The 13,625-nt window shown below is 42.7% G+C and overlaps 1 protein-coding gene across 1 annotated transcript in view; it reads left to right on the forward strand.

The window, feature by feature from the left end:
* The first annotated feature begins 7,547 nt into the window (after positions 1–7,547).
* The window catches only part of CPAMD8 (C3 and PZP like alpha-2-macroglobulin domain containing 8), a 172,004-nt gene continuing 165,926 nt past the window's right edge, over positions 7,548–13,625 (forward strand). The window contains exons 1-2 of the mRNA XM_069102094.1: positions 7,548–7,721; positions 10,850–11,001. Coding sequence (XP_068958195.1) covers positions 7,630–7,721; positions 10,850–11,001 — 244 coding nt within the window. The 5' untranslated portion in view covers positions 7,548–7,629. The remainder of the gene's footprint in view (positions 7,722–10,849; positions 11,002–13,625) is intronic.

Here is a 13,625-nt window from a genome sequence, read left to right on the forward strand (position 1 = left end):
AAGATAGACAATTCAATATAGGTTGTACATGTGTAGCTACGCAAAACATTTTCATAGTGGATATATTGTGAAAGACTGACTATATTTCCCTCCATCCTATCCTGCCCCCCACTTGTCCTGTTCTCTACTTTGACCCTGTCCCTTTTTAAAAGTGTGTGCTTTTAACTTCCCTCCCCCCCAATCTGCCCTCCCCTTCATCATCCCCCCTCTCATCCCCTTTCCCCCTACTCTCCTGTAGGGTGAGATACCCTATTTATTGTGTATGTCATTCCCTACCTAAGCCAAATTCAATGAGAGTAAGGTTGACCAATTCCCCTTTGCCTTCCTGTTCTTCCCCTCCATTGTAACAGTTTTCCCTTGCATCTTCTATATGAGATAATTTACCCCATTCTGTCTCTTCCTGTCTCCTCTCATTATATTCCTCTCTCACCTCTCAATTTCACCTTTTAAGAATAATCCCTTCCTATTCAATTGGTCCAGTGCCCTCTATGTATACCTGTACACATATATACACACACTCACATATGTAATCATATGCACACATACCATCCTATATAGACATATATGTATGTATACATGCATATATATATATATATATATATATACACACACACACACATTTATATTCCCTTCAACTATTCTCATACTGAGAAAAGTTTCAAAAGTTACCATTGTCGTTTTTCCATGTAGGAATGTAAATAGTTCAACTTTGATAAGTTCCTTATGATTTCTTTTCCCTGTTTTCCTTCTCATGCTTCTTTTGCTTCTTGTATCTGAATGTCAAATTTTCTATTCAACTCTGGTTTTTTCATCAAGAATGCTTGAAAGTTCTCTATTCCACTGAATGACCATATTTACCCCTGAAACATGATACTCATTTTTGCTGGGTAGGTGATTCTTGGTTTTAATCCCAACTCCTTTGACCTCCAGAATATCATGTTCCAAGCCCTTGGATCCCTCAGTGTAGAAGCTGCCAGATCCTGTGTTATCCTGATTGTGTTTCTACAATATTCAAATTGTTTCTTCCTGGCTGCTTATAATATTTTCTCCTTGATTTGGGAATTCCAGAACCTGGCTATAATATTCCTAGGAGTTTTCTTTTTGGGATCTTTTTCAGGTGATGGGTGGATTCTTTCAACCTCTATTTTGCCCTCTGGTTCTAAAATATCAGGGAACTTTTCCTTAAGAATTTCTTGAAGGATGATTTCTAGCTTATTTTTTTGATCATGGCTTTCAGGTAGTCCAATAATTTTTAAATTATCTCTCCTGCATCTATTTTCCAGATCAGTGGTTTTTCCAATGAGATATTTCACATTGCCCTCTATTTTTTTCATTTTTTTTGGTCTGTTTAGTAGTATCTTGATTTCTCATAAAGTCATTAGCTTCCATTTGCTCTAATTTAATTCTGAAGGAATGATTCTTTTCAGTGAGCTTTTGAGATTGTTTTTCCATCTGGCAAATTTGGCTTTTTAAGACATTCTTCTCCTCCTTGGCTTTTTGAGCCTCTTCTGCCATTTCAGTTAGTCTATTTTTTAAGGTGTTATTTTCTTTAGTCAGGTTGTTGACTCTCTTTTCATGATTTTCTTGCGTCATTTTCATTTTTCTTCCCAATTTTTCCTCTACTTCTCTTATTTGGTCTTTAAAATCATTCTTAAGCTCCTCTATGAACTGTAACCAATTCATATTTTTCTTGGAAGCTTTTGGTGCAGGAGTACTGACTTTGTTGTCTTCCTCCTGTTCTATGCTTTGATCCTTTTTGTCCCCAAAAAAGGAATCTAGAGTCGGGTTGCTGTGCTTGCTTTGCTTCCTTTGCTTGTTCATATTGCCACTCAATTACTTGACTTTTGAGCTTTTAGCCACAGAACTCTGCTTCCAGAGAGAAGAGCTTTGTCCCAAATAGCTGGGGTTTTCACAGCTGCTGGAGCTAATAGTTGGGTGCCCTCTCTGAAACCTCCACCAGCTCTGGCACCTGGTCACACACCCTGGGACCCCAACCCTAGACAACAATTCAGATCCAAGCAGGTTAAAGCAAGAGCAATTACCCCTCAGACTGGTTGCTTGGTCCCCCTACAATCTGCAGGCCAGGAGCTCTGAAGCAGCCATGTGGTGGTGGCCACTGTGCCTCAGCCACTTCTCCCTCCAGGGCAGAGGCCAGACCACTCTCTTGGTCACCCTGTTCCCACAAAGTCCACACTGACCTTTCATTTTGTCTTTGTCATTTATGGTTTGATAATTCTGGAAACTGCCACAGCTTATGGTGATCCACTCTCCTGGAGTCCCTCCAGCCGCAGCTGGGCTGTCCTGAAGCTAAAACCACAGGCTCACATGGCGCTGGGTGCTGCTCCTAGCATGCTGCAATGAACCCTGCCTGTCCACCTGCTGGGCTGCCTTCAGCAGGAGATTTGTTTCTCTCTGTCACTTCGTGGGTTCTGTAGCCCTAAAGTAATTTTTTATAGGTATTTGAGGTGGTTGTGGGGAGAGCACACGGAGTTTTCCTGCTTCTACACTGCCATCTTGGCTCTGATCCCTGAAATGTCATGTTTTAAGAACCTCAAGTAAGCCAGTGTCACTGGTCCATAAGTGCTTGTCAGGATTGTAGAGGTATATGGTGTAAGAAGACTAGAAATGTTAGGAGGGGTCAGAGTATAAGAAGTTTTAAAAACTAAACAGAATTTTATATTTGATCCTGGAGATAGTAGGGAAACTTTGGAGTTTATCAAATAGGAAGGGGATATAGGTAGACCTGTACTTAGGAAGATCAGTTTACCAGCTGAATAGAGAATGGACTAGAATGGGGAGAGACTTAGGGCAGGGAGACCAATCAGCAGATTATTATGCAGGGGTGAGGTGCTAAAGAACTGGATTAGGATGGGAGTCTCAGAGAAGACAAGGGGGCATATGTGAAGGATGTTGTGAAGGCAGAATCAACAGGTCTTGGCAACTGGAGTGAGGTATTGAGGATGACACAGATTGTGAGCTTGGGTGACTGGAAGGGTGGTGGTGCCCTCTATAGTAAGAGAAAAGTTGGAAGGGAGCATTAGGAGAAAGGTAATGAGTTCAGTTTTGGACATGTGAGTTTAAACTGTCTATAGGACATCCAGTTTGAGGTGTCTAACAGGCAGTTGGAAATATAAGACTGGAGGCCAGGGGAGAAGTTAGGCTAGATAAGTAGAACTGAGAACCAATGGGGATGGTAGTTGGATTAAAAGGGAGTTGATGAGTTCTCCAAGTGAAAGAGTGTAGAGAGAAAGAAGAAAGCCCAAGATAGAGACAAGGAACAATCATGGTTAGTGGGCATGACATAGATGAAGAGTTTAAGAAAAATAAGAACTGAGAAGGTGCCATTCAATTTAGAGAGAATAGTTTCAATTGAGGCAGTTAGAGGTACAGTGAATAAAGTGTGTCAGGGGAGACAGTGGGATGGGGTGGGGTGTGGGGGTGAAGTCTGGAAGATCTGAGTTCAAATTAGACCTTGGATACCAGTTGTGTGTGACCTTGGGCAAGTCACTTAACCTTTGTTTGCCTCAATTTCCTCAATTGTAAAATATGGTTTAATAATAGTAATTACCTCACATGGATGTTGTGAGGATCAAATAAAATAATATTTGTAAAGCATTTAGCACAGCATCTGGCACATAGTAAGCACTATATAAATGCTAGCTATCATCATCATTATTAATTGAGTGATGGCAGTTGTGAGACAGATTGCAGAGGATTTAGAAGTTTAGAAGAGAAGAGTATAGACAGATTTTTCAAGGCGTTTGGTTAAGAAAGGTAAGAGAGATCTAGGATAATAGTAAAGTTGGTAGAATCTAGTGAGCATTTTTTTTTTTTTGCTTTTTAGAGGGCAATTGGGGTTAAGTGACTTGCCCAAGGTCTCAGGGCTAGTTTTTGTGTTAAGTGCCTGAGGCCGGATTTGAACTCAGGTCCTCCTGTCTCCAGGGCCCGTGCTCTATTCACTGGTGAGCATTTTTTGAAGGATGGAAGAGACTGTATTTGTAGGCAGCAGCTAGTACATAGGGTGAGATTACAGATGGGGGGGGGGAGTGACATCAGAGGGCAATCTCCTGGAAAAGTCTGGAAGGAATGGGATGAAGGGGTCATTCTTAGTGAAAAAGGCTACTTCTTTGTTAGAGACTGGAGTAAAGGAGGAAATAATGGGGGTTGATGCCAAGAGGTTGTGGGAATAAGAAGAGAGGAAAAGAGGGAGTTAAGGACAAATGGCCTCAATTTTCTAGGCAAATTATGAAGTAAGAGAGCAAGGTAAGGAAGGGAGTATTGTGGGGGGTGTTGTGTTGGAGAACAGAAAAGAAGGTATGGAACAGATAATGAATAGAGGAGGATAAAGAATTAATTAGAGAGGATTAATAGGATTGTCTTGCTGCACTGAGGACAAAATTGAAATATACCATAAATTTGTTTTAGAACCAGGCACCATGGGACCAAAATCTGCTATCTGCAAATCAACTCAGATCATTGATAAAAATGTTAAATATCAAAGGGCCAATATCACTGGGGCACTCTACTAAAGACTCTCCAACTTAGTACAGATCATTTGAGTTCAGTCAACCAATTATGTATCCACCTAATTCAACTGAAGTCTTCTCCAGTACAGATTCCCCCTACTCTGTTCATCAGAAAAGGATGAAAGACCTTGTCAAATGCTTTAATGAAATCTAGGTAAATTATATCTATTGTATTCATTGTTCTACCTGTTCAGTAACTCTGTAATAAAAGGAAATGAGGTTAATCTTGTATGCAGCTAGTTCATGTCATTACTGCTTCCTTTTCTAAATGTTCACCAATCATTCTTTAATAACATACTCTAGAATTTTGCCAAGAATCAAGCTCATCTGCCTATAATTTGCAGACACCTCTCTCTCTCTCAAAATATTGGGGTATTTGCAAACCTGCCTCACCTATTCTGTTCCCCATGATCTTTCAAAAAATGCTGACAGTGCCTCAGCAATCACATCTACCAGTTCATTCAATACCTTCAGTGTAACTCTTCTGGGCCTGGTTACTTGAACTTCTCTAGGGGGTAGGTAGCTAGGTGCTATGTTTTCAGCTTGTTGCTTACCTAGTATTAGTCATTTTTGGCTATTATCCATTTTTGTTCTATCCTTTTATGTTCAAAGATTATTCTTCTTGGCAGAGAAAACAGAAGCAAAATGAGTTGAGTTGTCTTCTCTCTTTCATCTGTTATTCAGTCTAAGCTTCAGTTCTATTCCTTGTTTTATCTTTTCCCCAAAATAACTACCCCCACCCCTTTCACTAGGTGATCTCATCAGTTCCCCTGGATTCAATTATCATCTCTATGTTGATGATTCTCAAATCTACTTAATTAGCCTTGACCTCTCTGCTGACCTCCAGTTTCAAATCTCCAGCTGCCTATTTGACATTTTGAATTGGATGTCCTATAAACATCTTAAATGAAATATGTCCAAAACTAAACTCTTCATCTTACCCTATTATTATCTTTCCCTATATTTAGTATCAAACCATCCCCCATTCTTCCAGTTCACTTCAGTGTCATCCTCAACTCCTCAGTATCATTCCCTATATCCAATCTGTTGCAAAGGACTATTTATTTTGCTTTTGTAACTTTCAAATATATCCCCTTGTCTTTTATGACACCATCTTGGCACAATCCCTCATTTCTTCATAATTAGACTATTGCAGTAGCCTGCTGGTTGGTCTGTCTGCCACAAGGCTCTGTCTCACTCTATCCTCTACTCAGCTTTAAAACTCATCTTCCTAAAGTACAAGTTCGACCACATCACTCCCCTACTCAATAAGCTCCAGAAACTCCCTATTACATCAAGGATTAAATATAAAATTTTCTGTTTGGCATTCAAAGACTTTCATTACCCGCTCCTCCCCCAGTCCCCACCTTTCTTTCCATTCTTATACCTTATCCTATCCAAATCAATTCTGCCATTGTTCTTGGATAGGATGTCATTTTACTCCACTGTGGTTTAGCACATTCCTGTAACTTTTCTGGACTAAAGTGCCTCTCTCCACCATGGCTCTGTTTCCCAATTAGAATGTAAGTTTCTGGAAAGCAGGAACTGGCTTTGCTTTTGTATCTGTATTTGTATCTCTGGTGCTTGGCACATAGTAAATGCTTAATAATTACTTTTTAATTCATTCATTCGAATAACTCTACCACTCACGTGAAAATGTTTCATGTAAATTTTCCCCAGTGGCATGGCATTCCCATCAATCTGATGAATATTGACTTCATATTTACTTTTTAATCTTGACTCCATCTTTGCCACCCCTTCCGTTTTTTCCTTTAGTTCCCTCAATTGTAAAATGAGGGTGTTGGATTAATTAGATAATAATAGCTGATATTTACACAGCATTTTGCACAAATTGACTAGACGGTCTTTCAAATTCTGTGTTCTAAGGTCCCTTCTAACTCTGCCATTCTGTGTTCTGAGATCATAAAGTCATGTTAGAGGTGAAGTTCAACCCTTTCATTTGACTAGAAATCAAGGCCTAAGAAATGTAGTAACTTGTCCGAGGTTCCAGGGCCAGAAACAGAATATGGATCTGCTGACTCCTAGCCTAGTGCTCCTTTATTGCCTACAACCTGCTTCTTCTCCTAACCCCTTCAAGTGCTAACATTCTGTGCTCTAAGGAGCTTTCCAGATTTTAAAGCTTTTGTATTCTGATCCTTTCCAGCTCTGACGGCTCTCTCAAATGCTCTAGTTTCTTCAACTCGGACATTTTAGGTGCTGCGATCCTTTTTCACCCTGTAGAAATTAGATACACCCTGTATCTAATTCTAAGATCTCTCCCAGCTCTGACATTCTGTTCCACGGACCCTTCCAATACTGAAGAATACTTTGCTAGATAGATAATCTAGATATTGGCCTTGGTTTGGGGTTGGTGCCAGGCAATGGACAGGGGAGCAGGGATAGTGGCTGGGGAAAATCTCTGGGGTGAGGTGGAAGAGTCAGTGGTAGGACAGGCACCCCACAGGGTAAGTGTCAGAATGCGAAGGCGGTAACTTCTTCAGCTGGACCTTAGAGAGATTGGGGTGGTGGGGGAAGGGAGGAGGTGAACCAGTGACTGGAATGGAAGGGGGGGCGAGGCAAGGCAACAAGGTTTCTGCCCTCCCCAGTCCTGCCAGGATGTTCCCTGCTCCCCCCTGCGTAGGCAGAGGGCGAGGGCGAGTCTAGAAGACAAAGACCTCCCTCCTTCTCTCCATCCGTCCCTCCCTCACTCCCTCCCCAGGACCTCCCGAGCCAGTGGGGCCGAGGAGGAGGCGGCGCAGGGAGCGGGCACCGGGTGGAGAGGGAGCGGGAGGCGGGGTCCGGCGGCAGCTTCAGGCACCGGGGGCGTCACCGGGGTAGGGCGCAGGGCGCAGGGCGCACGGACTGGGGAGCAGCCGAACAAAGGCTCCTGGGCGGCTGAGGCGGTGGACGCTCGGACTCCGGCTCTCCACGCCGGGACCAGCGGGCTCTAGCTTCTAGAGTTGTGCTGCCGCCGGCCCTGGGGCGGGGGGCGGGGAAGCCGCGCGAGGAGGAGCCGGGGGCCCCGGGAGCCGGCCCTGGGGCTGGGGGCGGGAGGGGAGCACGTTGCCTCTCTCAGCTGGAGGCGCCTCAGTGGAGCCGGAAAATGCGCCCGAAGGAGTCGGGGGCTTGCAGCACCTGGTGCTTCCTACTGCTGTTGCAGCTGGGCTGCCGGAGCGCAGCGCAGCTGCGGAGACAGTGAGTACCCCGGCGGGCGCGGGTTGGAGAGGGAGGGTGCCCGCCGAGCTCTCACCTCGGACCCGCCGCATCTTCCCTGGAGGCAGCTTCCCCAGGCTCCTTCCCCCTTCCTGGTCCCCCAGCTTCCCCCTTCTGGATGCACATACCCTTCTCTTGGCCCCAGGACTCATTCCTATACTGTCTTCCCCATCTGTTCCCACTCCTCCACACACACTTTCCTTCGAACCCCTCTCCACCTGGTTCCTCAAACCGATTTTTCTCGGATTAGTTGAACAGTTTTCTCCAGACAGGGAATGTGCATTATCGGTAGTGTTGCATACGGATGTATTAGAACAGGCAGTTTGGAGTGCTGGAAAAAGCACGGGACTCGGAGTCAGAAAGTCTGGGTTCGAGTCCCCTCTTCCACACTTACTACTAGCTAGTGTTTGGCCTTAGGCAAGCTTGCTTAACCTCTCTGAGCCTCAGTCTGTAAAATGAGGGACTTGGACCAGATGACTAGATGGATCCTCCCGGCGCTCAGTGCTTTGCTCCTCTGTCCAGTCTGGATTCAGCGTCCTAAGGTCCCCACCAGCTCAGACATTCCATGTCTATGTCCAGCCTTTCCTTTGGGTGGAGAATTTAAAGGTGCCCCTGAAGGGAGGAGAAAACTTGCGTTTTAGCCAAAGTTATCGCTTGGCCGCCTCGTGGTGCCCAGTCTCTTTCAGAAATAATTTTTCTGTGGGATTTTTCTTGAAGCGCTCAGTGTGCTTATGCGTTGCTTTATGAATCCTTAACCCAGTGAGTGGATGCTTTAACTAGCTGCCATGGAGGACTCTCAGTTACTCCCCTTAGTAGGAAATAGTTCACATCCTGCCAAGTTCTGCTAAGACCTGACAGGGCTGTTAGTCACAGGGACTTGAACAGGAGCTGTCAAGTCACTGGTCAAACTGTCCAAACTAAACATTGAAGTTCAAACATAACATTATTAGCCAGTTTAATTTGAGCAGTTCATGTTTACTAATTTCCAGAAAGCAAGGAAACAATGCAAGGACAAATAGTCAGTGCCGTGGTACCATGAGGGACGGTTGGAAAGTAAAAATCATCTTTTTGAAGTTAGATTTAAGGAGAAGCAGTGGGAGCAGCTAAAGGATGAAGGACTGGGGACTGCGGTGGAGGCATCCCCTCCTGTGATTCAGGGTCTAGTCCTAGCTCTACTATTAAGAAGCTCCCAGAGAATTTATCCTCTTTGGGCTTCAGATTCCATATCTGTAAAATGGAGTTAATACCAAATCTGCCTCCAAACAGGGGACCTCTTCAGAGATCATCTAACCCAAATCCTTCATTTTGCAGAGGAAGAAACAGGCTCAGAGAAAGGCAGGAACTTTTCCAATGTCACCTAAAGACTTAGTGGTAGAGCTGGGATAGCTTTTAACTTCTAAGTCAATATACTCTTCCTGAGACCACTCTGTTCTCCTTTTTCAGCCTTATAGTCTACATTCTCTTGCCCCATGAATTTGCATACTTAGTAGAAAACTTTTGCTCAAATAGATTTCATACCCAGCATCCCTCAACTGAGGATGTCAGAGCACTCAAATTCACAAACTTTGAAATCTCTTGGTAGCTGCCGAAGGCAGACTCAAGTACCAGAAAACTAATATTGCCTGTTGGGCAGGACAGGATCACCATAGCAATGGAATTTACTAAATGATGACTTGGGGCTTGCCGAATAGCCTGACCTTCATCCCACAGCAACAATTCATCATTGCTTAAAGGACCCAACTGTTGGAACAACAAAGAACCAGGAAGCTAAGAGAGCCTTTGTGTTTCTTGTACTTTAAGCCTTAACTAACATTAAGGCGTCTTTCAAGAACTGACTGATAAGCGAACATTCTCATCATAAATGCTAGTAAGTTTGTTATAGGCGTTGTCATGTTTTTCTGGCCAGCATCCTAATAGTTATCATTTTTGTAACTGAAGAAAAATCTGGTTTAATAACATTGAAATCTCAAGACTGGGAAGCATGTGTAGATTTATACTATGCACATTTAAGTAAGAAGGTAGGATAGAAATCGGACATTTAAATGCTAACAGAGCAGGCAATATGTGAGGCTGTTCCATTAGAAACTTTAGGAAGACAGTGGTGGTATGGTGGGACTGCTAGGCCTGGAGTCCAAAGACTGGAACTTAAGTTTCAGCTGAGACTCTCAGTATGTGAACACACAGGCAGTGACTCTGACACATCTTTATTGATGATGGGCAAATCATAGAGCATCTATTCACCTGCCTCAGTTCCTGCCCCTGTAAAATGGCATCCTGATGATAATATTTCATGGGATTGTTTAGAGAAAAGTATTTTGAAAACTCTAAACTGCTATAGAAACATGAGCTCTCAGAATACTATTTATGTGAAAACCAACTTTCTCTAGAATTGGTGAATGGTCTATTGAGGTCAGTTGAATTCAATTAAACAAGTATTTCTTAAGTGTCTACTATGTATAAGGTACTAGCTTCAGCTGTTTGTATTCGTGATCCTTTTTCAATAAAAGAATAAAGTAGCATGTACTGCCACTTTCAGATCTTGTTGGTAATGTTTTACAATTATTTTAGTCCAAGCCATAACTTGGAAAGGGTATTTTTATTAGGAGTCAAGAGACTTAGGTTATAATCCTGGCAGGGCTACTAATTAGTTACATGTCCTTGAGCAAGTTCCTATCCCTCTCTGGGCCTTGATTTTTCCATCTCTACAATTAGGAGGTTCTGGGCTACATAATCTCTGAGATTCTAACCTTGACAGTATATATTCTGTATATATATATTCTGTATACTGAGGTCCCTTCAAGCTCATCTCTAACATTCTAGCACAGCGTTCACAGAAAAGTTCCTTACAATTGAACTGTTCTTTGTTGCTTTATCTCTCCCTGGTGGAAAATAGTTCTGTGACTTTCAGCTGATGGAGCTCTTTGGCATGATCCATGGTGTCTCAGCTTTCTCACATGCCATACCTGGCACCATGGTGATGGGTGCCCAAGGAATGACTGAATAATCAATAAGAATGGCTGTAGTTCATTCTCTTTCTTGTCAGTTAAGCATAGACGATAACCTTTTTTATTTGCCAGCTTTTCTCAACAACTTCCAATTTTCTTTTTCAGGGGCTACTTGATTGCTGCTCCTTCTGTGTTCCATTCAGGGGTAGAGGAGGTTATTAGTGTGACAATCTTTAACTCCGTGAAGGAAACAACTGTGCAGGTTCAGTTAGTAGTCAAAGGAGAGACAGTAGCCCGGGGCCATGGAACCATTCTTGGTAAGTGAACCTTCCTTCAGGGTTGCTAAAGCGGTATTAGAAGTTTGGATTTTTGCTTTCTCAAGATAAATCGCTTGTCTTCTAGGATTCTGTTGATTTGGGCCTCATTATAGTTATTTATTAATCAGCAGATGAGTCTTAATATCTTAATGTCTCGCATTTCCCCTCAAACAACCACAGCACTGATAGTCATTCTAGTCTTGGCTTGCTGCTAACTAGCTGAGCGATCTTGAACCTGAGTTATCTGAATTCTAAGTGCAATGTTCGTTTTGTGTTAATAATTTACTATGCACGGTGCACTCACTCTACCAGGAAAGTTTGACAGATTCTCTACCCTCAAGGAGCTTATAGTCTAGTTGGGGGATATAAGTGCAGGAAAAGTTTAATTACAATTCAGGAGATAAATAACTCTCCAGGGGATGTTACAAGACTTTGTGACATGTATAGTCAGTAAATACTCTGGGTCTTGAGGAGAAAGACAGAGAAAACTATGACTTAAATGAGTCTGCCACAGCTATTTGAAGAAAGATATGTTTACTATAGTGGTCCTCTCTGCCCCCAACTCTAGTACTTTGGCTTTTGGTAGGTGGGGGGATAAACTGATGAGAACAGCGATCTTCTAGGGAAGATTCAGTGTCTTTAAGTTACTCTGAGTCTTGGTGGCAGAAGCCCTAGTTACTAACATTTGTCTATTCTTCACAAAGGTCACTGAGAGCTCTCATCTTCCTCAATGAATACTGCCTTTCTTGCCTGCCTCAGTCTGATTTGCTCTTTTTCTTTTAATATACTTTATTTATTGTGTTAAACATTTCCCAATTACATATAAAATTTTTTAACATTCACTTTAAAAAATTTTGAGTTCCAAATTCCCTCCCCCTGCTCTCTACACTCCTTGAGAAGGCAAGCAATTTGATATCAATTCTGCATCTGATTTGCTCTTCTTTCTCCCTACTCTACTATCCCTCTGTTCTTTCTCTGCTTCTTCTTTCCCTTTCTATCTCCTATTTCAGCCTTTCTACCACTAGTCTCAAAATTGAATCCTTGCTGAAACAGCATTTCTCTCAGCAGAGGAAATACTTTGGGTCATTTCACTGCCCCATTGCCTTTAGCAGCAAAGAGCCTGACTTGGAATCAGCAGGCCTTGGGTTTGAATCTAAGGTATGATAGCCATCAGCTACATGACTATGGGCAGTCATTTAATTCCCAGAACCTTACTTTCATTATCTATAAAATGGGAATAATTATACATGTCTTGTTCGCCTCAGAGGCTATGGGGAAGAAAGTGTTCTATGAATTTTAAAGGGAGCACTTTCTACCTTTTGAAATCATTTAGCATACATTTTGCTGCTTCTTATTTATACATATGTTGTAGAGTGTAAATTCCTTGAAGGCAGGCACTATTTCATTTTTGTCTAGCATAGCACTTGACATATGGTTGGCATTTTAATTTGTTGAACTGAATTAGAGCATTGTAGAAATGAGTTGTTATGATCACCATGGGATTTGAGCTGACATTTACATAATGCTTTAAAGTTTTCCACCTCTTCTGTGAAACTCTCCCTGATCTTCCCTTGTCCAGACAAGGAGTGATAAGCTCTCTCCCCAAATCTCTCATGCCCATGTATTTTCATTCTTGTGTGCTTTTAATCACATGCTAAGAAGTTAAATAACTTGTCCATGGATTTCCAGTCCATCATTCTATCCACAACATTAGTCAGTTTATCGACTAGCATTTATGAAGCACTTACTATGTGCCAGGCACTATACTAAGTGCAGGGGACACAAAAAAAACAGCAAAACCCAACCCAACCCAAACCAGTCCCTGACCTCAAGAAGCTTCCATTCTATTGTGTAATTAGATACAGAATATATAGAGTAGGTGGAAAGTAATCTGAGAGGAGAAGACCCTAGCAGCCAGGGTACCTGGGAAAGATCAGCACTTTGTGAGATTTGATTTGAGTCTCGAAGGAAGCCAGGGAAACCAAAAGCTAGAGGTGAGGGGGCAAAGCATTCTAAGCATGGGGTGAAGCCAGTGCAAAAACATGGAGATGAGATGGATGGCTGTGTTTAAGGAACAGCGAGTAGGCTGATGTAGATGGATTTTAGAGTGTATGGAGGGGAGTGAAATGTGAGAAGACTGGAAGAGCTTTAAATAACAGAGCCATTTTTTTTTTATCCTGGAGGTAAGAGGGAGCCATGAGAACTCATGGGGGCAGAGGTAGCTACATGGACAGACCTATTTATGACTTGATACTGGTGGTGAGTGGAGGGGGCATTGGAGAGGGAAGATCCTTGAGGCAGGGAGACTAGCAAGAAGGCTACTACAATAGTCTAGTTGGGAGCTACTGAGGGCTTGAACTAGGCTTTTGGTTGTGTGGATGGCCAGAGGGGACATACAAGAGAACAGTTGTGATAGGCTCTGACATGGAATTGAATATGTGGATATGAGAATGAGGAGTCAAAATGAGTTGAGATGTGAACCTGGGAGACTAGAAGGATGTCTGTGTGCTTGACTGTGATAGGGATGTTTCAAGGAGAGGAAGGTTGGAAGGAGATGTGTGTGGAGATGAGTTCTGAGTTGGCGATGTCTATGAGATATCCAGTTTGAGAGGTCCAAGGGGCAT

Source organism: Petaurus breviceps, unplaced genomic scaffold (assembly GCF_028583685.1).
Source record: "Petaurus breviceps papuanus isolate PSGF00001 unplaced genomic scaffold, PetGlider_PUasm1.0 523, whole genome shotgun sequence".
NCBI classification, from domain to species: Eukaryota; Metazoa; Chordata; class Mammalia; order Diprotodontia; family Petauridae; genus Petaurus; species Petaurus breviceps.